Source organism: Podarcis filfolensis, assembly GCF_964270895.1.
Source record: "Podarcis filfolensis genome assembly, chromosome: Z".
Lineage (NCBI taxonomy): Eukaryota > Metazoa > Chordata > Lepidosauria > Squamata > Lacertidae > Podarcis > Podarcis filfolensis.
In genome coordinates this window covers 41,928,901-41,956,080 of record NC_139617.1, presented here as the reverse complement: position 1 = coordinate 41,956,080, position 27,180 = coordinate 41,928,901, and the positions used below count along the sequence as shown (strand labels likewise).

The window sequence follows — 27,180 nt, the reverse complement described above, 5'->3', positions numbered from 1 at the left end:
ATAAACTGGTCCCAAGCAGAGGTGTTATATGCTAGCAGGGTCTCACTCCTGTAAGCAATCACACTGCAGCATTTTGCACTAGTTGTAGATTCTGCACTGCAGTAATCCAACCCTGAAGTCACCAGTGACTGAACTACGGTGGTCAAGCTCTCCAGGTTCAGAGGAACAGTTGCAGCTATTGCACCAGTTGCAGCTGGAAAAGGCACCTCTAGTAACTGAGGCTATCTGGGCTTGCAGTGACAAATCTGGATGTAGAAGAACCCCCAAACTGTGTACCTGCTCCTTCAGGAGGAGTACAATCCTATTCAAAGCAGACAACTGACTCATACTTGGTAAGCATTCATCCACAGTGCCTCCACCTTGCTAGGATTTAACCCAATTTCCTTACCTCATCCATCCCACCAATGCATTCAGGCACCAGTCCAGGGCCCCATAGACTCTCCTTATTCAGAGGTTTAGATAGAAACAGAGGTGAGTGTGATAACAATACTGATGGCATCTTGCTTCCAAATTACTTAAGGACCGCTTCTAGTGGCTTCAGGTATTAGTCACCCCATAGCAGAACCAGTGAAAAACACTCTCCCAGTGTTACTCTCTGGACTCAGACCCACAGGTAGGACCAAAACTGTTGTAACACAGTGCCTCCAATTCCCATTCCATGGAGCTGGTTCAGAGGATGCCATGGTCAACAGCAATGAGTGACCGAGAAGCAGGAGCAAGGTCACACTCCTTTTGTCTCATTGTCTGTAAAAGTCATCCATTACAGTGACCAAGGACAACTCAACCCAGACTGGAATGGATCTAAATAACCAGTGTCATCCAAGAATGCTTGCAGCTGCCCCACCACCTTTCCCAAGAAGGGAGAATTTGTGACTCGTGGATTCCAGTCCAACGGTTCCAAAATTGGTTTTCTTAGGAAAGACCACACCACCACTTCTTTCAAGGCAGCAGTCACCACTCCCTCGTGCAAGGAAGTATGTACCACACTCTGGACCCAACCAATCAAACCCTCTCTATTAGATTTAGTAGTCCAGGAGGGACAGGGTCAAGAGAGCATGTAGTCAGGCGTACAGCTGCAAGCACCTTGTCCACATCATCAGTCTGCATTGGCTGAAACTGATCCCAAAACACATCACCTACTATGGCACAGGATGCTTCATCTGGAACAGCAGTAACTGCTGAGTTGAGGGTTCCAGTGGAACTCACATGAGCCCAGTTTTGAAAGACCATCTCCATCCCTCCTGACCTTCTCAGGTGTTAAGATCTGTGTGAGGCTCTCTAGGTTGGTTTGCCACCCTCAGAGGTGCAGAGAATGGTGGCCCAGGAGGGAGAGGACTTCTGGGCAGCAGCCCCTAAATTGTGGAACTCCCTCGCCACAGAGATGCACCTGGCATTTTCCCTGTACAGCTTTCCCTGTATGTTAAAATGCACCTCATTACCACGGTCTTTGCTGTGGTATTTGTTTTGCGGGACCCACCTCTGCTGCTGAAGTTATATTCTTCTGTTCCACTTGGAATGGTTTCAGTTGTTTTATAGTCAAACTGGTTTTATCTGCATGCTGCATTATTATTCTTTCTTTCATTTATGAATTGCTTCTCCTGAGGCATCTCAAAATGTTTTACAATGCAATAAAAACATATATGAAGCAATGGCACACACACACAAAAAGTCTGAATAATTGAAGATATAATAAAGATTTAATTTATATTTTAAAAAGTACTTATAACCAACCCACAGACCTTATGGTGAAGGTAGGAAATCTCAATAAACAAATAAATAAATAAAACTGAAGAGGTTTCTCTGGATGCAAAATCCTGAATCATATCTTGGGATTCTGTGACAAATGCTACAAAACATACACACCCTGAGCCTACCAAGACGTCACAGTGAACTAATCCTTCTCTGGAAAAGTGGGACAAGGCAGCAGATGGCTAGCTGGAATTGGTTATAACTGTGTACATACACACATAAGCACACTAATTTCTACTAACTCACAATCTGTCAAGATCAAGCCTCTCACCTTCCATTCCCCCTTCTTCTTCACCTTTTTGATCACATCAGCCATAATTTCTAGAAGGAAGGAAGAAAGAAAGAAAACAAGATCAGAAAATAGAAGTGTTATGCTACACACTGCCCCAAGGTCCTATGGCTGAGATCGTCTCCTTTTCTACCACCTAAGAATGCCTCACTGAGCAAGGTTTACTCTGTTATTTATTTTCTATTTTTACTGCACAAGCATCAATAGCTCCTAGCCATGACAGCCATGTTCTACCTCCACTGCAGGAGGCAGTATGCCTCTGAATACCAGTTTCTAGGAATCATAAGCAGGAATGGTGCTGTTGCATTCAGGTCCTGCCTATGGGCTTCTTGGAGGCATCTGGCTGGTGTCCATGAGAAGAGGATGCTGAACTAGATGAACCACTGGCCTGATGCAGCAGCCAGGCTCTTATGTTCTGCCTTCTTTGATGGAGAGAATACTCATCTGGAAATCTAAGGTGGGAAGAGCATTACTGTGCTTGTTGGCCACTGTGTTGTGATAGATGGGTCACTGAGCAGCTCCATTAGGGCTCTTCTTATGTTCAACTGGCACTCTGCCTTCTCCCCGCCCTTAAAATTTTATTTGTGTAATGAGAAGAAAAGTAACAACAGCAAGGAGGCAAAAGTGAAAATGATAGGGAGGAGTAAGAGGATTCCCTCCTCCAAAGTACCGTAGATTCTGGTGTATTAGGTGACTGGGCACATAAGATGACCCCCCAAACTGGCAGCTGCCAATTGGGGAGATCGACTTATACGCCCAGTCACCTAATATGCAGCAGTAGTGGGCGGCAGGCTCCGCGCCGTGCTACGCCGCGCCAGGAGGAAGCCACCCAGAGAAGCCAGCTTAGCATCGCTGGGCGGCTTCTTCCTGGCACAGAGCCCGCTATCCACTGTCGCTGCCCAGCGAACCCATACCTGGCGTATAAGATGACCCCTGACTTTTTAGAGGATTTTCTGGCGTTAAAAAGTCGTCTTATACACCAGAATCTATGGTACCTCCCCTCCCTATATCTGGATTCTAAGACACTCTTCCCAACAAATGCACAATTGAGTGTTGAGCTTCCCCTTCCATGATTAGGAACAGAGGTAGCTGCCTTATAATGAGTCCATCAGGCCATTGGTTCATCTAGCTCAGCGGTAGGCAACCTAAGGCTCGTGGGCCAGATGCAGCCCAACTGCCTTCTCAATCCAGCCCCTGGATGGTCCAGGAATCAGCAGTGTTTTTATATGAGTAGAATGTGTGCTTTTATTTAAAATGCATCTCTGGGTTATTTGTGGAGCATAGGAATTCGTTCATTTCTCCCCCCAAAATATAGTCTGGCCCACCACATGGTCTGAGGGATGGTGGACCAGCCCACAGCTGAAAAAGGTTGCTGACCCCTGATCTAGCTCAGTATTGTCTACAGAGACTGGATGCAGCTCTCCAGGGTTTCAAGCAGGAGACATTCCCAGCCCTACCTGGAGATGCCAGGGGTGGAACCTGGGACCTTTTAGTTGTAAGACAGGTGCAGGTGCTCTACCACTGAGCTATGCCCCTTCCCCAATTGCAACTCCAGATTGAATCCCTCCTGCAAAATACCAGAATTTTATGTATGCCCCTCCCCCCATAAAAATCAATTAAAAATACTTAGGTAACTGAGGTTCTGGCTCCCCTAACAAAAATCCTGGCTACACCCCTGGGAGAAAGCAACATATCAAAGAAAAACATTCCCTCCTACCCTTCTCTCCTGACATGTTGGCTTGCCAAGGACAAGGATGTCCTGGTGCACAATGGAAAACTGCTAGTGTGCTGCAAGATCAAGAACTCAAAGTGGACCTTCCACAGGACACAAAATGGCAGACTGCATACTGTGTAGTAGCCTTAAATATCAATGTGTGTGCATTTAAGTCTATGTGCATTAAAGACTTAATGTGTGACCCCACAATTCAAGAGATTTGACATGGATAGAGATGGGATAAGGGCCAGAAATCTGAAGAGCAGCACATAACCATGCACAGGGACAAAGGTCAGATAATGCAAGCACTTCACACTGCAACTTTCTGTTGTAGGTCCTACTTGTAAACAACACACAAAGCAAACCTGGATTTTAGGCAGCAGCCAACCAGTTTCTCTGTCCAGACAACATAGGCATTACGTGCTCAGGAAAATCTTTATCCCACTATGCCCCCTGCCCCCAAAAGTCACAAGGGAAACCAAATTATCTGGGTATTCAGGTATCATTGGGATTAAACTCACAACAGGACAGTTTACTGGTATTATTAATTGTCAGTGCCTACTGAATATATAGCAGTAGGATTGCAGAGTAGCTTTGCTAAGAGGCTCACAGCAAGTGTTGGGAACCTGAGAATCCTGGTGGATCAACCCAAACCAATTGTACTTCAATCAAACAATCTGATAAAATATACAGAACGTGGTACTTCAGTCAAGTAAACAGGAGTGGATTTCTGTGTTGAAGGTCTGTGAACCTCATTAAGTTCTGGTAGCCAAATGTAATTCCTGGGCTTGGAATTACTGATAGAGCACAGGTGAGGAATCTCAGGCCATAGGGGTCAGCTATCTGAGACTGTCCCAAGGCCACACTTCTCCCTGGTTTCCCACGAGTAACTGGTTGGCCACTGTGAGAACGGTAGGGACCAGATGGGCCACTGGCCTGATCTTACATTCTTACAATAAAAATAATTCTGATATAAAGGCAATAACTTCTGTAATGTTTGCAAGTCCCCCATGAATATCTGTTGAAAACGTTTCCACTATAGGCCAGTGCCACCAAAGAGCACATGTTGACCAACCGTTGTGGGCAACCATTGGTAGAAAATGAGGTAATCATACAGGAGTCCTAGATCAACAATGAAATATCTTAAGAGCAGTTTCTCTTACATTTGCTGTCAACCAACTGGCTTTTTAGTCCATAAATGGCTTAGCCCATTGATTCTCCTCTATTCTAAATCATTTATCATCCTCCCACAATGTTTCAATCCTGTGATTGGTCCTGTCTGTGCATCTGGGAGAACTGTATAGAAGTGTGAGACTTATTCCCTTTCCCCTCGAGCCAGCTTTTAGCATGAGAATACTGTGAAATGGGTGTATACGCTCAAGCGCCCAGAAACTCCTTACTTTTGCATAGCTAGAATGTTGTCTAAAGCGTTCAAAACTCCCATTGTTCTAGGCACATTTTGTGGTAGGGAATTTCATTAATGCGAGCAGTTTCTGAGCTCCGGGCACAGTCCTGCGCCTAGGATTTCAGATTAAAACTGCCACTGGTGGAAGAAAGGGAGGATCTTTTTCTCCCTCCCCAAAAGTGTGCCTAGACCTGTGGTTCCCAAGGTGGGGCACACACCCCACAGGAGACCAATTTCATTTTTAAGGGGGGCAATTCGAGAATGAGTTATTAACAGCGAATGGCCTTTTAGGCTTCCTCCACATGAATAGGAGTTCATTTTTTGAATAATAAGAATTACCAGTATATATCAGGGGGGGGGGGCATCGGGATTTTAGAGATGCTTAGGTGGGGCATGGTCAAAAAAAAGTTGGGAACCACTGGCCTAGACACTCCATTGCATTGCCCATAACCTAGGCTTAAGGTGCCATTTAGCTCCTTGCTTTCATATCTAACACTGGTTGTCTATCGTACAAAAGTAAGAGAAACATCCATTTCCCCTTCTATTTTTGCCTGTGGCCCCACCTGCCATGGTCCTGTGGCCCCTAGAAAGCTACCCACAAAGGAAGTGATTCTCTCTTCAACACTGAACCCTGAAAAACTACTGTTCTACATTGCAGGAGGAGCCTCTAGAAATAGAAACAGGCTTCCTTCTTCTGAGGAGAACAAAGCCTGGGACTTGGTGGGCATAGCTAGTGTGACAAACCCTGTGTCCCCAATATGCCTCCAAAGTGAGGCATTTCTAGATTACAACTATGCTTCACCAGGCCTTTTAACCACATCTAGAATTCTTAGAACAGGGAGAAGAAACTAAGGAATGAAGGAATTTAAACAACCAAATGAAAAACTGGAAAGGGGTCCACAGTAGTGCACCTCAACATGCATAAAACCTCCTCGCTCACAGCACACACAGAGAGAGACATCAGTCCCTCAATTCGCTTGCCTTCTCTGCAAGGAGCTGATAATCTGACACACAGAGAGAGAGAGACATTAGAACCTTATTTAGAAACAAGAAACAAGCAGTTTGAGGTGATGCCTTCTAATCCCCAAGCTAAATCGCATTTGGCAACCCTTTTATGGATGGTTTACACTAAGCGGAGGGGACGTCACACCGGACCCCCCGTATACACAAGTCACCCACCATTTTCACCCTCTGCCTGTGCTAAGATCTGGACAGTTGCTCCTAGGGACACAGGAAGCTGCCTTATACCAATCCAGACCATTTGTCTATGTAGCTCAGTATTGTCTACACCGACTGGCAGCAGCTCTCCAGGGTTTCTGGCAGTAGACACTCCCAGACCTTTTTTTTTTAAAAAATGATATTTATTAAAATTTCAAAAGAAATTACAAAAGTAATAAAGAAATAGAAAAAAGAAAACAAAAGATACAAAATACAGAAAAAATAAAAACAGTTAAAAATAAATCCATCTTTCCATGCCTTGCCTTTCATTTACTTGTTTCCCTGACCTCCTCACACCTCCCTTTTTTGTATTCCAGTTCGAATGGTTAATTCAGCAAATCCTTTCCCTCTTTGTTTTTATCTTAATTCTTTATCTTAACATATTATAACTTTATATTTTCATCTATTAACAATCCATTTTTACATACTCCTTTTTAACATTATTGCTAAAACCGCTTCATTTCATTCCGACATCATTTTAGCATTCCTTAATTTTACAATGTTTCTGTAGATAATCTTTAAATTTCTTCCAATCTTCTTCCACCGACTCTTCTCCCTGGTCTCGGATTCTGCCAGTCATTTCCGCCAGTTCCATATAGTCTATCACTTTCATCTGCCATTCTTCCAAGGTGGGTAGATCTTGTGTCTTCCAGTACTTTGCTATGAGTATTCTTGCTGCTGTTGTAGCGTACATAAAAAAAGTTCTATCCTTCTTTAACACCAATTGGCCGACCATGCCCAGAAGAAAGGCCTCTGGTTTCTTCAAAAAGGTATATTTAAATACCTTTTTCATTTCATTATATATCATCTCCCAGAAAGCCTTAATCCTTGGGCACGTCCACCAAAGGTGAAAGAATGTGCCTTCATTATCTTTACATTTCCAACATTTATTATCGGGCAAATGGTAGATTTTTGCAAGCTTGACTGGTGTCATGTACCACTTGTATATCATTTTCATAATATTCTCTCTTAAGGCATTACATGCCGTAAATTTCATACCTGTGGTCCACAACTGTTCCCAGTCAGCAAACATAATGTTATGTCCAACAGCTTGTGCCCATTTAATCATAGCAGATTTAACCGTTTCATCCTGAGTATTCCATTTCAACAGCAAGTTATACATTCTTGATAGTATCTTAAGTTTTGGGGTCTAACAGTTCTGTTTCCAATTTTGATTTTTCCACCTGCAAGCCAATTTTTTTGTCCAGATTGTAAGCCTCCCTTATTTGATAGTAATGAAGCCAGTCTCGCACTTTATCTTTTAGTTTCTCAAAACTCTGCAATTTCAATTTGTCTCCTTATTGTTCCAAAATCTCCCAATATTTCGGCCATTTGGCCTCCATATTGAGCTTTTTCTGAGCCTTCGCTTCCATCAGTGACAACCACCTTGGGGTTTTGTTTTCAAGTAAGTCTTTATATCTTATCCAGACATTAAACAATGCTTTCCTGACAATATGGTTTTTAAATGCTTTGTGTGCTTTAACCTTGTCATACCACAGATATGCATGCCACCCAAAAACGTTATTAAAGCCTTCTAAATCCAAAATGTCTGTGTTTGTTCTCAAGAAGCAGCCATTCTTTCAGCCAGCAAAATGCTGCTGATTCATAATAGAGTTTAAGGTCTGGCAGGGCAAATCCACCTCTTTCCTTTACATCGGTTAGTATTTTAAATTTTATTCTGGGCTTCTTGCCCAGCCAGACAAATCTAGAAATGTCTCTCTGCCACTTCTTGAAACAGTCCATTTTGTCCAAAATTTGCAATGATTGAAACAAAAATAACATTCTTGGCAATACATTCATCTTTATAGCAGCAATTCGACCTAGCAAGGAAAGCTTCAGATTTGACCATATTTCTAGATCCTTTTTCATTTCTGACCAACATTTCTCATAATTATCTTTAAATAAATTTAAGTTCTTAGCGGTCATATTAACCCCCAGGTATTTTACTTTCTTAACCAGTGTTAAACCTGTCTCCTTCTGAAACCTCTCTTTCTCAATCGGTGTTAAATTTTTTTCAAGAACCTTAGTTTTTAACTTGTTCAACTTAAATCCTGCCACTTGACCAAATTCTTGAATCAGTTCCAATACTCTTTTAGTACTAGATTCTGGCTCCTGTAGTGTCAGTACTAAGTCATCTGCAAAAGCTTTCAGTTTGTACTGTTTGGCTCCGACCTGTATACCTTTAATCAGATGGTCCCTTCTAATCATATTTAGCAAAACCTCCAGGACCGAAATAAAGAGCAATGGGGAAACTGGGCAGCCTTGTCGTGTCCCTTTCTCTATCTTAAATTCCTCTGTCACCACATTGTTAACAATTAGTTTAGCCTTTTGTTCTGAGTAAATTGCACCTATACCATTTTCAAAACCTTGACCAACCCCCATCCCCTGAAGATTTTTCTTCATAAAACTCCAAGAGATATTATCAAAAGCTTTCTCCGCATCTACAAATATTAAGACTGCTTTAGTATTAATATTCACTTTTAGTTTTTCCAAAATGTTAATTATATTTCTCGTGTTATCAGACAAGTGTCTACCCGGGAGAAAGCCAGCTTGGTCTTTATGTATCTCCTCCACTAATACTTTTTTTAATCTTTTAGCCAAAATATCTGCAAAAATTTTATAATCCACGTTAAGCAGGGATATGGGGCGGTAGTTCTTGTGTCTTTTCAGACTCAGTTTTCAGTATAAGTGTAATGTAGGCTTCCTTCCATGACTCTGGCACTTTTTTCCCCTCCAAAATTTCATTACAAACCTCCTTTAGTGGTTGAATTATCCAATCTTTCAAAGATCTATAGTATTTTGAGGTTAAACCATCTGGCCCTGGAGATTTGACCAACTGCATATTCTGGATGGCACCTTCTATCTCCTGTTCTGTTATTTTATAGTTCAACATTGACTTGTTTTCTTGAGAGATTTTTTGTAATCCATTTGTTTTTAAGAATTGGTCTATATCAATCTCTTTCTGTGGCCCTTGTGTATATAACTGTTTAAAGTACCTCTGGAAACATTTTCTAATTTCCACTGGATTCTGTATATTCTTTCCTTCCACTTCCAAATTAGTAATGGTGTTAAGTTTTTGTCTTTTTTTCATTTGCCAAGCTAACAGTTTCCCACATTTATTAGCCGATTCAAATGTCCTTTGTCTCATCTGTTTAATTTTCCATTCTGTTTCCTGATTCATCATTTTCATATATTGGTAGACACTCCCAGACCTACGGTACTTGGCGATGCCAGGGATTGAAGCTGAGACAATTGTCCATGCAAAGCAGGTACTCTGCCCCTGAGCTACAGCCCTTCTCTAATATAGCCCTACCCCTTCCTCCTGAAATACTGTATGTATATGTGTGTGTGTGTGTGTGTGTGTGTGTGTATGTATATATATATATATATATATAGTCCTTGTGAGGATGATTTGAGTGGTAGAGTCTTCTGGAAAGGCTCAGGCAGAGAGCGACTGGTCATCCATATGGATTCTTCTGGAACAATGCATAAAGAAAACTACTTGTTGAATAAACATACACAAATTTATTGGTTGATAACATGATAGATAGATAAGGTAAGGATATGTATAACATTATAACATGCAGAGAATAATATGCGCAGAGAAATCAGAGAGAGGAGCTGAGGGAAGTCCCTGGTGGGAGGGGGGAGGGAGGGATGGAAGGGGGGTGGGGGAAAAGGGGGGAAATAATGTATGTGGATATACGGTTTGATAATTTGTTATGTTGAAATTGCTTAATAAAAATATTTTTAAAAAGAAAACTGCGTACAAAAATGTGCAACTTAGAAATTTGCACTAAAATGTTGACTAACTTTCAAGAACGTATGCCATTAAAATAAAATAATCACAAACTGTTGCAGAAATGTGGAAAACTGAACTTGAGAAACAGAGGGGGAACAAAATTGACAGACCAATCCCTACCAAGAAAAGTGCACAGCAAATGTGCAGGAGTAAATACATTTTTTTTTAATCTCACTTTTTAAAAAGTGAAGGTCTTTTTCTTTCAACAAATAGCTTATGAGACAAAAGGAGGAAACACACACACACACACACACACACACACACTGCTGCACACACCCCTTTCTGCAGAAAGCATAGGGGAAGTTTCCAGAGTAACAAGGCATTGCAAACCTTCTGCTTACATAATCTGGCTCAGCAAAAAGAAAAACCAAGCCCTGTAGTTTGCACAGAGTTATCTCCCCCACCTTATGATCTGCACCAAACCGCAGCCTATTGTCAGCTTCCCCTTTTCTAGGCATGGGCTGCACAGGCAACAGAAGCAGGAGGGAAGAGGAGATCACAACACTTCAAGATTATAGGGGGGGGGGGGACACAATTTTTGAACGACTCCTTCATTTTTGTTTTTAAATCTCCTTAGGAATAGAACACACTTCCAGCTTCAGACCCCTACAGCTGGGAATGGTACAGTCCTTTCTACCACTCTGGGACTCTACCACCTCATTTGTGCTGTGTGTATATTTTTAACCTCTAATTAAGCAAGGCAAGGGCAATGTTTTTTTAAAAAACAACAACATACACACAGGTTTATTTCTGCTTCAGCAGCTCCTGTTGTGTTTCAGGATGTACAAAAGTGAGAGGACTACAGCTCTCCCAGTAATCTTCCTAGAGAGGGAAGAGGCCATAGCTGAGTGGTACAGCATCAGTTCCCTCTGCACATCAAGTTTCGAGTTCAGTTGCTGGCATCTAAAGTTGAAAGGCAGTGAGTGATGTGAAAGCCACACCCAGTACCTTGGAAAGCTGCTGCCTTGTGATCTACTTTAAGAAGGGCCCCACTAGAGCAGGCCAGTGGCCCATTTAGTCCAACATCCTTAGTCCAACCAGATGCCCAAAAGGGAAATCCACAAGTAGGACCCAGCACAAGAGCTCTCCCTACTTGTTATTCTTAGCAACTGGTCTTAAGAGGCATACACCCCCTGCTATAGTGGGTATTTAGGTAGAGCATATTCATTCCTTCTGATAACAGCAACAACATTTATACCCTGCCCATCTGGCTGGGTTTCTCCAGCCACTCTGGGTGGCTTCCAGCAAAATATAAAAGCATAATAAAATGTCAAACATTTAAAAACTTCCTAATAGAGGGCTGTCCTCAGATGTCTTCTAAAAGTTGTGTAGTCATTTATCTCCTTGACATCTGATGGGAGGGAGTGCACCACTGCTGAGGAGGCCCTCTGCCTGGTTCCCTTAGTTCACTTCTTGCAGTGAGGGAACCGCCAATTCCCACCCACCAAACCTCCTAGCGGTGATCAATACCTCCAAGGAATGACACTTTTAGCTCCCCTTAGGCAGCACAGGGCAGACCATACAAAGTGAGATCAAGCTTCGAGATTCTTCAGCCAGATGACTTGTGCAAGCAAGCTAAGCCACAGGAAGGTGCCTTTGTTTTTTTTTTTCCAAAAGTGTCATCTTAAGGACATAGAAGGAGTCCTGCTGCATCAGGCCAAAGGCCCACCAAGTTCAGCATCCTGCTGTCACAGTTGCCAGCCAGGCACCCCAGTGGGAAGCCCGAAGGCTGAACCAGTTTGCAATAGCAATTCCCTACTTGTGATTTCCCAGAACTGGTCTTCAGAAGCATATACTGCCTGCAACAGTGCAGGAAGAACATATCCATCCTATCTAATAGCCTGATCCTCCATTTGTCTAATGCTCTTTTGAAGCCCTCTGAATCAGTGGCCACTGCTATTCCTTGCAGGTATATATTTCATTGTTTATCCATGTGAAAATAGAGGTCAGAGCTCTAGTTCAAGGGCTGCCCAGTACAAGTCTGCTTTAGAGATTGTAAAATGAACACTGGAAGAACTATGAGCACTTGGCTACCAGGCTGAGCAGACACAGAGGTCCTGCCTTTCCATTTAAATTATAGCCACCATTTCTGAACTTGCACATATACATAGCAGTTAAAGGTTCTCTCTCCCCCTCCCTTAAATTTAAAGTTTTCTGCAGTTGTTATTATTTATTTGGGTGATGGATGTGTTATTTTGGAGGTGTGTGAAGTGGCTAACCTCCCCATCCTTCTGCAGCAAAGCACAATTTGGGCCTCTCAGCCGTTTCTTGTGCCATGCTCTTGATCCTCAGAACTGCATTGCAGCATTGCTCAGGACACACATTCACACTCTCTCCCTCTCCTTCTCTCTGCTTTCAGCTCAGGAAATCTAATAAGAAGGAAAGGAGGGAAAGGAGGTTTCAAGGGGACACACAGAGGGGACATTTCTCTGGAAACTGGGTGTGTAGGGGGGCGCTTCCTTTAAAACACTCCACACATACAAGAATGGGACTTTACAGTTTCCCTATACAGTACTGGAGGGTTCTTTGTTTTGGCTTTTTAAAAAAAAATGCAAAAAGGTGTGTGGGTTGGAGAATAACATTGTCTCAAAAACATGGAAGAATAACAACATGAGTTTGCTAGGAAGGAGAGAAAGGAAAGAGAGGAGAGAGGTGAGCAACCAGATCAATAAAGGACAACACCCAGAAGGAAGGATAAAAATGGACACCGTCACCATGACATTGCTAAAATAGCATGCTGGAAAAAAATGTGTGCTTGACCTGATAGTGGGATTTGTTCCTCAGATAAAGGACACCCTTTGCTTTAGGCGATACTGGAATACATTTTAGTAGTATTTTTTAAAGGCACTATAGGCTCATCCGGACTTCCTTTTGCACTGGGCTTTCCAAACATAGGCCCACACTTTAAAGCCCAGACCAGTGCCTAGAAACACTGCGCAAAATGAAGTCTGGAAGAGCCCTATGTCTCTATTACCAATATGTAAAACAGAAGTAACAAGTGAGAGCTGCAACAAAATGTTGCAGTGTAGGGTACTCCTGTTCACAGTGATAGTCAGAGAGCTATATTTTCTGTTTCCCTACCCCAAACAGGCCCTCGGCATCCAGTGGCCACCAAGCACACTCAGTCCTTACTGTAGCGGGTTGGCGGAGGGTATTTTCCTAGTCTTTTTTTTGCATGTCTGCATGGTACTGCATGTTCCACACAGTATGTGAATAACACCCACTTTTTTTCTCAGTAGCCCGTTTTTGGCTACAGTCCTATCGGCACCAACTAGCCCATTTTGCTAATAGAGCAATAGTATGTATTCAGGGCAGCCAAAGAGACTGTATTTTCCTCTGAAGATCATTGCACAAAAGCCTTAGATATTTTTGATCCATTTATTTACAGATGTATAGCTTGAGCAGTATGATGGTAACATAGATGCAAGCATGCAGTCCAGCCCTCTCTCATGGCTGCTTTCCAGCAGATCTAAACAAACAAACAAACAGAACTGTAGGATCCTTCTAGAGCTGTACCAGGGTCATAGCCGTGGCTTTGCATGTAGAATGTTCCAGCATCTTCAGTTGAAGCTGGGAGAGACTCCCTGCCTGAAACCCAGAGAGGCCCCTGTCAGCCCGTGTAGACAATGCTAAGCTAGCAGGACCAATGGCCTAGTCAGTATAAGGCAGCTTCCTATGTTCCCCTCTCTTAAGGGAAGGGCCATAGCTCAGTGGCAGAGCATCTGCTATGCATGCAAAAGCTCCCAGGTCTCCAGACAGGGCTCAAAATGACCCTTGCCTGAAACACAGGAAAGTCATCGTCAATCAGCGCAGACAGGACTGAGCTAAATGCACCAATGGCCTGATTCAGTATACGCCAGCTTCTCTATTCCTATGTTCCACTTCAGGCCAATTCATTTGCCGCATTGGGGGAAAAGCCAACAACAATAATCCTCTTTGCTGCTGGAAAACAAGCACTTCAGGCTAGAAGTGTTCTCCCTGAGGTGCTAGCTTTCTGAGGGGTGGGGAAATAGCATCCCCTGAGTAGTTGCCATGTAGAAGACAGCAAAGCCAACCCACCAAATGCCATGGGATTGTTAGCGGGCAATGCATTAGACACTTTGAGAGGTCCTTGAAGGAAAAGCAAGCTATTAATAAATAAGAATCAGACTATCATGCCCATGCCATCTTAGGAAGCTGGCAGTCTTCTTATTCCTAGAATCAACGAAAAGAAAGAGGAACTGTGCCAGGTTGGTGACCTCCTAAGAGAATCAACAAACCCGTAGCAGCTTCCGCTACTGCTGATTCACCTTGGTGCTGGTCCAAATCCCTCAGCATCAGGGCTGTTGACAATAAACGCAGCATAACACAAATGTCTATGGGCAACATTTTATTTTACTCTTTTAAAAAGCCACAATCTAGTTAGGGAGATTTGTAAGCAGATACCCTTAACTACCTTGAGAGAGAGACAGTGCTGTATTAATGGTTAGAGTGTCAGACTGAGTAGCTGGGGGACCAGGACTCAAATCCCCCACTCAGCCACAAATCCCACTAGGTGACACAGTCACTACTACCTCTTAGACTAACTTCCTTTGCAGGTTTGCTTTGAGGACAAAATGTAGAGGGAGAAGTGCGCATAACTCTTTGGAGAAAAGGCAGGATACAAATGCAATAATAAATAAATAAAGCAACACAGATTCAGGGCAAGGCTAAAAATTAACATGTGTGGTGGGACAGGAAAGACAAGCAGCACCCTTTGGGAAGTTTTTATTACAGGTGAAGGGAGTTTCTTCCCTTGCCACAGCCCCATCAAAAATCATCTTAATGAAGTTGCTATACAAATGTTCTCCGCATTTGGAATGGGCACCCTCGCAGAGTGATGAACTCTCCATCACGGGAGGTTTCTGAGCAGAGATTGGGTGGCCATCTGTCATGGATTCTTTAGCTGTGCTTCCTGCATTGCAGGAGGTTGAACGCCTTGAGGTCTCTTCCAACCTTAAAATTCTATGATCTTATAAGTCGTGTATCTTTGTTTCTCAGTTTTATCCTTTCGCATGGTTTTGTATGTATTGTGGTATTTTATGCATTGTGACTAGTTATTTTTATTGATCGCAGTTTAGTCATTATTTGTTGTAATTGTTAAGAGTGAATTTCTGTTTATTATTTGCTGATGTCTGGGAGTTAATTTTATTGTGTAGCATTATATTCTAATAGATTACTGAATATTATTTTATATTATTTATACTCACTGTCCTCCCAAGGAAGAGTTCAGCTGCTTTGAAATGTGTTAGGGTCAATATGGAAGAAGAAAAACCTCATCCACGCAGTTATTAACTTCTTGGAACTGATATCTATACATGCCTTCAAATGTTTGGGTAAACCAGCAATGTTTTAAAATTTCACCTGAAAGTCAAAATTGAGGGATGTGGATGTACCTCACAAGGAAGGACACTCCACAAATGGAGAATGACCACCGAGAAGGTCCCACCAATCCATGCCAAATGGGCAGCAGCCAGAAAAGGCAACACCAACAGAGCCCTCTCTGCCAGTCGTAGGGCTTGAGGTGGTTGATACATAGTGCCTTCTCACTTTTTATTTCCATAAATTACAAATATTCTTGGATTCCAGTCCTCATCAACTGCAGCCAGAGTGGCCAATGACCAGTGATGAGGAACAGTAACTCTTCTAGTTGGTTAATTGATTCAGGAGCTTCATTGCACATGACATGTGATGCTAATTTTTTCAGAGAGTTAAATGAAAACTCACCAGAGACAGTGTTATGTACTGAGTTGAATAGGATCCAAACTGCAGCAGTCTGATTGGTCCTAGAACAATAGGATTCAGAATGCAGCAGTCTGATTGGTCCTAGAACAATGCAGCAGTCTGATTGGTTGGCAGGAACCACCCAATCATGCTCCAGATAGAAGTGAATCCACAACCTGATTGGCTTACAGTAGAATTCCGGAATTAGCCAATCATGTGCAGCCCATTGTGTAAATAATGTATATAAAGCAGATACTTTGAGGGGACATTCATTCATTCCTCCTCACCACTATGAGCTGAATAAAGAGCATGAAATCACTTTGCGACTCTGAGTATATTTCAGACAGTTAGGGTTGCAAATGGCCACAAAATTTCTGTGCAAGGAAAAGGAGCAGGAGAAAGTGTGTTGAAGGCAGAAGAACTGTTTGTAATGAAGTGAGAAAGGTAGTTTACTTGCCAGAATTAACAGTTTGCTGAGTGTGTCAACCCTGACCAAGTGTGGTTTTAACGGAAATTTTAATCACAACAGATGTGCAATTACCAAAGGCAGAGTTTTACATGCACAAGGTTTTAAAAATAATGGAGTCTTTGTGCTGGGTACAGGTCAAGAAAGGGTGAATATGGTCAAGTAGAATTCAAGTACAACCTGTGTTCATCTGTGGCATAAAAGGCTGGGACATAGAGACTTTGGTGAGAGGAATGGAGATTAAACCTTGTAAAGCTGACCTGAATGGTGAAGTATGTGAAAGTTGTTTGCTGGGGAACAAGACCTTCTTTCCCCAAGCAAAGCTCGAGAAGTTCAACAGAGCCTTTGCAACTTATTCATACTGATATATGTGGTCCAATTCAACCAACGTCTCATGGGGAAAGTAAGTGAACTTTAACATTTATTGGCGATTATTCCAGATACTGCACAACTTATCTTTTAAAGGAAAAATCAGAAATTGCAGAGAAATTGAAGATGTTTGTTGCAAATATTGAAAATCAATTTGGGAGGAAACTACGAGCAATACTTTCAGACAACGGCGGTGAGTACATGTCACACCACATCAAATCTTATCTAGAGGAAAATGGTATTAAATGTTTTCACACCACCCCATTTACTCTGGAACAAAATGGAATAGTAGAGAGAAAGAATTGCTCTCTGGTGGAGATGGTCAGATGTATGTTGATGAAGTCAAATTTATCACTTGAATATTGGGGTGAGGAAAGGATGACAGCAACATATTTGCAGAACAGACTGCCAACAAAAGCTGCAAATAAAACAGCATTTGAACTTGGGTTTGAAAGAGTACTGAACATCAGTCACATTAGAGTCTTTGGATCAAAAGTTTTTGCATATGTGCCAGCACAAAGATGTACCAATCTTAGCATCAGGACTGAATATTTGTCAGCTTTGAGAAGGGGTGCAAAGGTTACATAATTCTTAATCCAAAGACAGGAGAAGTGAAAGTGAGTAGTGTATTTTAGAGAAGGAGAGCAATCTTGTGCATGTGTTCCTAATCAGAACAATTTTAAAGAGAAACAGACTAATGCTGATTCGGTAACTGAAGAGGTTCCAGTAAAACTGATCACAGAAGTTGAAAGAACAGAGAAAACTAGTCCAAGTATAGAAAATCTACCAGCAGAAGTGGAAATAGAGTCAGGACAAGAAGCTGTGTGTGATGATATGGATGAACAATTAGAACTGTTAATCAGACACTCATCATGAGTTAACAAAAGTTTGCCAGAAAAGCAACTATCATACATCACAAGAGCAGTGCCTAATGGTGAACCTGACACATGTAAAGAAATCGACAAACTTCCTGCAGAAGAAGCTGACAAGTGGATAGAAGCAGCCAAGGAAGAATTTGAAGCATTGAATAAAAACAACACTTGCACACTTACTAAATTCCCAAAGGGTAAAAAGGCTATAGGGTGCAAATAGGTGTTTAAAAAAAAGTTAGATAAGAATGGAAATGTACAAAGGTATAAAGCATGAGTAGGCAAACTAAGGTTCAGGGGCTGGATCCAGCCCAATTGCCTTCAAATTCCGGCCCACGGACGGTCCGGGAATCAGCATGTTTTTACATGAATAGAATGTGTCCTTTTATTTAAAATGCACCTCTGAGTTATTTGTGGGACCTGCCTGGTGTTTTTACATGAGTGGAATGTGTGCTTTTATTTAAAATGCATCTCTGGGTTATTTTTGGGGCATAGGAATTCGTTCATTCCCCCCCCCCAAAAAAAATAGTCCAGCTCCCCACAAGGTCTAAGGGACAGTGGACCGGCCCCCTGCTGAAAAAGTTGGCTGACCCCTGGTATAAAGCAAGGTAGATGATACAATTTTGTATAGTGAGAACAAACAAGATTGTACAGAAATTGTTGGATGTTTAAATAAGAAGGTTTTGAGAATTTACATGCTAAATTAAAATTGATTAATTCAAATTAGGCATTGTGAGAAGTGGCTTGTAAGAAAAACACTGGGGCCTAATTTGAATAGTAGAGTGCCTGGTATCTGGTGGGCGGGGCTTGCATGTTCTGCTCCAGAATCAGCCCCTCCCTTCAGTGTCTGTTCAGTTAAGAGTGTCAGTTAGGAGGAACCAACTGCCTCTTCTTGTTTCTTGCCTTAAACTTGCCTCATGTTTTATTTGGCTTCTCTCATCATGTTATTTTGTTGTAGTTTTCTTTATTGCTAAAGCTTAGTTTACATTTACGTGAAAGACTTATTTTTCTCAAAGAAAAAGAAACTCTGCTGAGGAAAAGTGTGTTATGTCCTAAACTGTGTGACTGAGGGGATATTCCCAGTTTGCCGGAAGGACTGATTTTGTTAATCACCCCTCCCCCACCTCCAAAACATTCGGCAGGCAGTTTCAAATTTTCAGTGCCTGTTGAAAACTTTTCTATTCCATTAGGCTTAAACAGGCAATTAAGAATGTTTTTCCATAATAAGTTAGCCAATTTCTCATCGTAATATTTTATATTTATTGGGTGATTTTATGTATAAATGTAAACTTCTATGAATATCAGCATATAAATAATTTAATTTTTTTAAAAAATTGGTTCTGTGTAAAACGAGGAAATATGCCTCTTCCAAAATGGTACCAGTCACCCATGTTTTCACCCACCCCCCGAGGACTTAGATTAAAAATAAGTAACCCAATTAATTGGGGTGGGTGCCTTTTTAAATTAGCCAAAATATTTTTAAACCGTTCATCTCCAATCCTAAATCAACAAAGAGACACAGCCCTAGGTTACAGCTGTCTGGCAAATAAGAAAACATCTCAGTCTTCGTGGAACATTCACTGTACAGATATTCACACAGGTAACAGTCAATGAACGTGCAATATATGTACACAATAGGTTCATTCGTATGCTACACTGACCACAGGTACAAGTACACATGAAACAGCATTTGTGTGAAAGAGTGAACACCTGGTGTGTGTACATTCAACTATGGTATACACAGAACTGTACTCTCATGAATGATACCAGTGAATGATTGTTCAAGTGTACAGCTGTATCCTTGCTGAATGGGAACACCCCTAACAGTTGGGCAGTACACTGGTAAAATTATTTACATCCCATTTTCAACAAGGTTACAGCCTGTGTACACAACAGCTGAGGAGTACAAATGAACAGCTAAGTACAAATGTACACACTTTCACACAAACACTTGTACATGTGGAGAGACAGCATGTACCTGTGTTTAGTGCAACAGGCAAGCAAAACTTGTTTGTTTGTTTTTTAAATAGATTTTATTTATCATTTTCAGTTTTGTAAATCAACATACATCAAACAATCCATACATTAAAGATTGACTTCCTTCTCCCACCCCCACCCCCATGGTTTATTAAAGTTCTCCTTCATTGCTGCAAACTCTAATTAGTCCCTATTTTAACTCAACCAATTTTCCCTTTGTTTATATTTTCACTGCTGGATTTAGTCTATTCCTGCTAATGTTTTTAGATGTTTACAATAATCTTCCAAATATTCAACAAACATTTTCCAAACATTCTTAAATATTATCCCTTCCTGTTTTCTTAATTTGCCAGTTAAACTAACCAGTTCAGCATACTCTTTGGTTTAGCCTGCCCTTCCTCCTTGGTTAGAATTGTACCTTCCTTCAATTTCTAAGCATATACTATTCGGGCTATCGTTGTTGCATACATAAAGAGATTTTCCTTTATGTCAAACCTAATATTCGTAAGAGAAAGGCTTCTGGTTTTTTAATAATAAAAGCCCTTTTCAACATTGTTTTCATTTCGTTATAAATCATCTCCCAGTAGCCTTTCACAGCTTTACATGTCCACCACATGTGGAAGAAGGTACCTTCTTTTTCCTTACATTTCCAACAGGTATATAATTCTGATTTATACATCTTTGCTAACTTACTTGGTGTCAGATACCACCTATATATCATTTTCATATAATTCTCTTTTAACATATAACATGCAGCAAATGTCAGGTCAAGCAAAACTTTAATGTCCCCTTTTGCAAGGGAGGTGTCAGGAGATCTAAAAATTCTCAGTCCCCTGAAAAAATGACAGTCTGCAGGATTTTGTAGAGGAAGACACAACTGATTAAAGTTGTTTGATAGTGATTTAAATGTACAGTGTAGATGAGGCCCAGCATGCTAAGGGTCTGGAAACCATGTCCTTTCAGGAACAGAGTATGATATTGTTAGCCTGGTGAAGAGAAAATTATTAATTCATATTTATTCACTGCATTTATACCCCACCCTTTCCCCAAAAAGCTCAAGGCACCCTACACAGTTCTCTCCCTCCTCATTTAATACCCACAACCCTGGGAGGGAAGTTAGGCTGAGTGAGTAACTGGCCCAAGTTCACCCATGGATTAGTTGGAATTTGAACCCTGGTCTCCCAGGTCCTAGCAGGACAGTTTAACTACTATACCATGCTGGGTCTCCAGATTCAGGGAAGGCATGGTATGATCAGAAGGGCTGTTGAAGAAAAGTTGGATCTGGATTGGCCACTGTTGCTTCAGGGGGTCAGGGCTAGAACCAGTGGGTGAAAAGCAAAGGAAAGCAGGATTTCAGTTCAACATCACAACAGGGGTAGGGAAATTTGGCCTCCCAGTCTCCCTATCTGGCCCCTGGGACTCTTCCCAGGCCACACTCTCACCTCAGTCACGCCCTCTTCCCCCAATCTATAGTTTCCTAGATTGGTAGTTGAGGGACAGCCATGAAAGCCAGTGTGGTGTAGACTGGGACCAGGAGGGCCAGGGTTCAAATCCCCACTTGGTCTTGAAGCTCAGTGGGTGACCTTGGGCCAGTTACTGCCACTCAGTCTAACCTGCCTCACTGGGTTGTTGTGGATGCCACCTTGAACTCCTTGGATTTTTTCCACCAAGGTAAAACCCAATAAATAAATAAATGTGCTTTTAATGCATTGGGTGGATGTCACCGACTTTGGTGTAGCAAGTACCATTTCAAAGAAGGTACACTGGGGCAAGGAACCCTTTTCAGTCTCAGGGCCATATTCACTTCAATACAACTTTCCAGGGGCCACATTCCTAGTGCTGGGTCGGAGCCAAAGGCAGATGTGGGCAGAGCAGAAAATGCAAGTAACACCTTTGTACGGTGGGCAAGTTTCTACCAATAGCCACACATCATTCTCTATCCTCCACCCTGGCAAGTGAGAGGCATCACCACAAGGCACATCCCAGCCAGGAAAATAAAACACTCAAGGATGTGCAGCAAGGACAGGACAGGGAGCCTCCTGAGGGTCAGAAAGTTGACTGCATTCAGAGGCTCCTACACCATCACAAGCCAATTCAGATGGAAACAAGGAATGAGCACACAGAGGAAACTGAAAGGCAGGAAATAACTTCATCCCCGAGGATGAAAAGCATCAGGAAGTCATGGCTAGAGGGGCTGTGAAGGCATGTTGCACGATCTGGCCAATGTCTTGCCATGGAGGCCCCTCAGATAAACACAGGCAGAGGTCAAAGCATCCCTGCACAGCACTCATAAAGCCACAACAGTTCTGCCCACAAAACTGTGTTTCACAACAGGATACAGATAAGAGAGAGCAGTGTTTGAAACTGAGATATGAAAGCTAGGAGCACCTTAAACCTAGGTCATGGGTGCAACAATGGAATGTCTAGGTGCACGTTTTTATAAAAAAGAATACAAAGGTGAAAATGACTGCAGCCAAATATTATGTTCATTTTTCACATGGTCTAGTCTTTCCCCTGCCCACTCCCCTAATATTCTCAAGAGGGTCTCTTCTCCATTCTTCAGAGAGCAGCTCCATTTTTCAGAGAGCAGCAGTGGGGAGGCAAAAAAGGGTCCTCTTTTCCTTCCACTCTGCAGTATTAATCTGAAATCTTAGGCACAGTACTGAGTCCAGAGCTCAGAAACTGCTCGTCTTAATGAAATTCCCTGTCGCAAAATGCGCCTAGAACAATGGGAGTTTCGAACACTGGGAGTGTGTGTGTGTGTGAAGGAGAACGTTCATTGTCATCAAGCTCGCCCTGCTGAAAGAAACCACCCCTCAAGTAGCATGGGGTAAGGAGAGCTGTGGCCCTCCAGGCTTTGCTGGATGATAACTTCAGCCACAGACAGCCTGACCAATGGTCAAGTGATTATGGGAGTTGCTCACAGCTCCCCCACCCACCAAACCTTAAAAGTACTGAGAGTCACCTAGGGAACTTCGACCCAGTGGCTACCTTCAGTCCAACAGTCACTTTCTGGTTGTATTCCAAGGGCCCACCTAGACACAAAACATGTTGTCATCTATTTAACTGTTGCCCCCCTCTTTTTAAATAGCAGCCACAGAGGGGTCCAATTCAGATTCAGTGCAGAGTATATAGAGCAGAATCCATGAGAAAAGTAGCCTGTGATTCCAAACCCATGTGGTAAAGGAGGATGACCCTTTGTGAAATGAGCAAGGATTTATCCCACTCTCTTGGGTAGGTTTGATCAGGTCTTGTCAAATTGTATGAATTTCATGGGGTCATACCTAATGCTCATTGATTTAGCTAATAATATTTATATACCACTTGATTATAACAAAACCTCAAATTAAAAAAAAAATTAAGTGATCTGCAAAAACAAGTACCCAAAACTTTTTAAGAGGGGTTAAAAGTCATTAACATCTTATGTATCTGGAGAGACTTGCCTGAACAAAAGTGTTTTCCGCAGGAGCCAAAAGAGAATACAGAGAAAGTGCCTGCCTGGTGTCATCAGGCAAGGAGTTCCAAAGTGTAGGTGCTGCCATACTAGAATAATTATTTCTTACAAGTGAGGAATGAGTATTGTATGGCACCTGTAAAACCCATGGAAACTGATGGGCAGAACTAACTTAGGTTCACTGATTTCAATGGGTCCACTCTAAGGAAAGTCTAAGAACAAATCACAAGTTCCATTTTAAAAAGGAAAGAAAATCAAAATTAGAACTCTCACTGAAATTAGGATTTGCCAAGACAGGAATACAAACGCAGGAGAAGGAATTGAGAGGGCTAAGCTTTGTGAATCATGCGGGAATTTTTTGAATGGGAATGGTGGAGATGGAAACGCAGTAAGGCAGCTTACAGTGATGGACAATCATAATAATGTTTGACATTGCACATACACTAGACAAGGCACTGTAGCCAACCCTGGTATTGCAGATATATCAGAAAACAACAGCACTGGTTTGTATCCAATGCTAGCCCTACTCAGAGGAGACCCACTGAAAATAATGGAGCTGACTCCCATAAATCCATTAATTTATCTGGGTCTATTCTGAGTAGAACTTAGTTGGATACATCCCATTACATGTATGGCAGGCCTATAGCTTTGCCTTTAGATCAGTGGTGGGGAACCTGTGTCTGCCTACTCCCCACCCAATGTTTTTGGGAGTCCAGCTCCTATTAGCCCTATGGTCAATGATAATGGAAAATATGGTCCAGAAACATCTGGAGGTCCATGGGTCCCTCACCCTTGCTTTAGATACAACAGAACCACCCAACAGCTTCCTAAGTATCTCTGCACCTCTGCTTCATTAAAACTCATGCAACTCACAGTCACAAGACGTGGTCAATTGGGTTTAGAGGATATTCATTGACCTTGGCTTTATCAAAAGGATAAAAACATGATAACTTTAAAATGTTATCTGTGTTCAGACACTGTAGGTATGCTACTGAATATTTGCTGGAGGGTAAACATTATGAGGACTGCTAGTGTGGCATAGCGGTTGGAGGGTTGGCTAGGAGCTGCAGACAAGAGTTTGAATCCCTGCTCAATGACACTCCTATAAAAGGCGAATGTTCTGAAGCAAGGCCTCTGGTGATCATCTCAATAGGCAGCCAGGTTCATATCGGTATAAATCAGATAGTCTGCTGTTAAGCATCTCTCACACACGCTTTTGAAAGACCTAAAGCATGGCTTGTAAGGAGAACCCCAGAACAGGGTCCTGAATTCTGTCCAATTTTCACAGAGTTAAGTATCACCATCAACAAATTCACATTAGCATCTTCATTGGTTGACGATTGTGATGATTAGTTGCTGCTGTAGCGGAACTGTGTCAGGATACAATATACCTAAGGGGGGTAAGATTCACAGTGCATGGGCTAGAGGTCACCAAAAGCAAACACTGAGATTGGCCAGCATTTCCCTCGTTGCCTCAATCATTATGCTTTGATTTTATTTTTGTGTCGTTCCTACCTAGAAATGTTTCCAGCAAGTGGGGATACAACACAAACAAAGCTCTTCTCATTTTTTTATTTTTTCTTTATGCTGCCCCCTCTGGAAAAAATAAATAAATCTTGAAGCTCAAGAGAGGGAGGGGGATTCTGCCGTGCCTTGCAGGAAAGGGTGGTATTTGGGCTAAAGCAGGGGGAAAACATCCCCCCCTACGCCACCTTTTAGCAGCACCTGAGTCTCAATGCTTTTTTAGAATTGAGAACACGCAACAGTCAGGCAGAGATGCTGATTAGTGGTCTCTGGACAGGTGATGTAGTGCAACATAAAGCAGGCCATAAATCTAAGAGGATTATTTCTTTCCCCAGCCCCCACCTCGCCAAGTCATGCCACCACGCACCATCTCCAGCCTCATCTGACTGCAGTGCTGAACCAGTGTCATAACATGGAGGAAGATGCCTTCTTTCCTAAATACTAAAAAAAAACCAACCACTGCTGCCCCCCCAGCCGCCGCCTTTTTGGGCTGTTTCCCAGCTATGATTCTGCTCTTTCCATTTTCTATGAGAAAGCAAAAATAATTATTATTTAACATTATGTTGCTTTTCTTTTTTAAACGACTGGTATAATTTGGACAACGCTGCCTTTGAAAATACGGCTTAACTGTAATTGCTTCAGACAGACGGCGGATTTAAACGAGCCATAGCAACATACCTCCATTAAAAGTAACCACCACCTTATCGTCTTCACTATTTATCTGCGTACCTACAAAGGACTGAAATTATTTACTTGCCTTGTACAAATGGAAAAGGACTTTGGCAATATGGCACTTGACCTATATAATCAATACATTTTAGTATGTGGCTGGCACATTAAGAAAAAAATTAAAATGCAAAATTTTGCAGGATGAACAATAAAGCAAATCCCCCTTCCACACCATTCCCTGGATATACTTTAGAATGCACAACTCAAAAGGACCAAAAATAGCATTTCAGTTCCGTGTGCAAAGGCCCCCTCCCTTAAATCAGTGCGAGCACATATAAACCAAATTCTCATTTTCAGCCTCCCATGCAGGAAAAAGCTTCTATTATATGCTGTCATTCTAAGGACTTCTCAATTTCGTTGGATTCTTCACCAGTATCCCCCCCCCAATAATTATTGGTTTATTGAAGGGAGGATGACAGAGAGAAAAATACATGAGATATTGGTGGGAGGGATAACAACCGGATAACAACCGGGCTGTTTTGCACTGACACTGCAGGATCTGCGCTAGATCTTCCACTGTGAATGGGGGAGGAGTCGGATAGAGAGAATAAAGGACTGGATTTGGGGGGGGCGCCCCAAATGAACCTGCAAGTACAAGAGGATTTCTCAGTTGACGCTTACACACACACACACACACACACACACACACACATTCTCCATGTTCTGTATTGCAGGCCATAAAACATATAATTTCCAGTCACAGATAAATCCGTTAAGGACACAGGAGACACCAGTCTTACATTGATCTGCTAAGGATACATCTACTGGTAAAAGCGCCCCCCCCCCTTAAAACGGGGCAAGGATGAGGGGGATAGTCAAGCCGGTACTGTTTTCCCCCCTCCCTCATCTTCCACTCTACATACTGCAGAATAACAGCGTTCCCCTCAGCCTTTTCCCTTCCAGTTACGAACGCTTCTCTTTTTTGGCCAGGAAGCTATTCATAATATGAATAGATACTAATTGTATAAAAAGGGTGGTGTTGGAAGGGATCTCTTGACCCGTAGAGTCCTCGACCGTCGAGGGCGCCCCCACCCAACAAAAAAACGTAAGGTCTGCAGTGACGCTCCAAATCTCCCCCTTCCATCCCTCTTAATACTCTATTTCATTCACCGCTACCACCAACTCTCCAGATTTCTGCAGCTACGTCCCTTATTTATTTTTACAATGGGGACTACGGAGCAGGAGGCGGGGGAATAGAAAGCCCCCGTCTCATTGACCATTAAATGAAAGGTGGGCGGGGGAGAGAGAGGAAGGAAGCAACAACAAAAATAGTTTAATCTTACTTTCTCCCACCACAGCCTTAAGCCCAGCTGGTGCCATGACGTCCCTCTCTTGTTCTTCTTCTTGAAGTATTTGTGTGGGGAGGAATCCCCACGTCTGGTTTCCCCTTTTCTCCTTTTCCTGCTGCTGCTCGGCTCAAAACCCCGCACAAAACTGCACTCCGGTTTGGCTTCTCAGCTGACTGCAAAAGGAAGGAGGGAGGGCAGTCTGGGCAAGGATGCGGGGGGGGGGGGGCGGCGGAGGAGGAGGCAGGTCCAGGCAGGGCGTGGTCGGATTGTGATGCGAGCTGCTGATGCTGATGCAGAAAGAGGCTGGTGGTGCCGTGGATGGCGTCATACCCCCACCGGGCCAATCAGCGCGCCGCCTGCTCAGCATCTCTCTCCCCCCACTCTCTCTACACACATACAGACATACGCACCCGCACGGCCTGCGGCTCTGCTCATCGACCAACTCTGGTGAGGGGCGGAGCCAACATCTGCAAATAAAGGGATGGGGGTGGGTAAAAGAAAGAATCGCAGCCTCTCCTGCTGTATGAATGAACCTCCCTTACATGCGTTTACACATGTACTTGTTTGCAGAATGCAAACATTCG

The 27,180-nt window shown here is 42.6% G+C and overlaps 1 protein-coding gene across 4 annotated transcripts in view; it reads right to left on the bottom strand.

Annotated features, from left to right (window-relative positions):
• Window positions 1-26,827, bottom strand: part of LOC310754862 (syntaxin-binding protein 1) — a 61,095-nt gene extending 34,268 nt beyond the window's left edge. The window contains exons 1-2 of one of the 4 annotated variants that reach the window (XM_083597327.1): window positions 26,591-26,825; window positions 2,021-2,070 (exon numbers count right to left, since the gene is read on the bottom strand). In XM_083597327.1, coding sequence (XP_083453453.1) covers window positions 2,021-2,070; window positions 26,591-26,627 — 87 coding nt within the window. In that variant the 5' untranslated portion in view covers window positions 26,628-26,825. Of the gene's footprint in view, window positions 1-2,020; window positions 2,071-26,590 lie in introns of all 4 variants that reach the window. The other 3 variants (XM_083597328.1, XM_083597329.1, XM_083597330.1) reach the window with 3 other exon arrangements.
• Window positions 26,828-27,180: the final 353 nt, after the last annotated feature.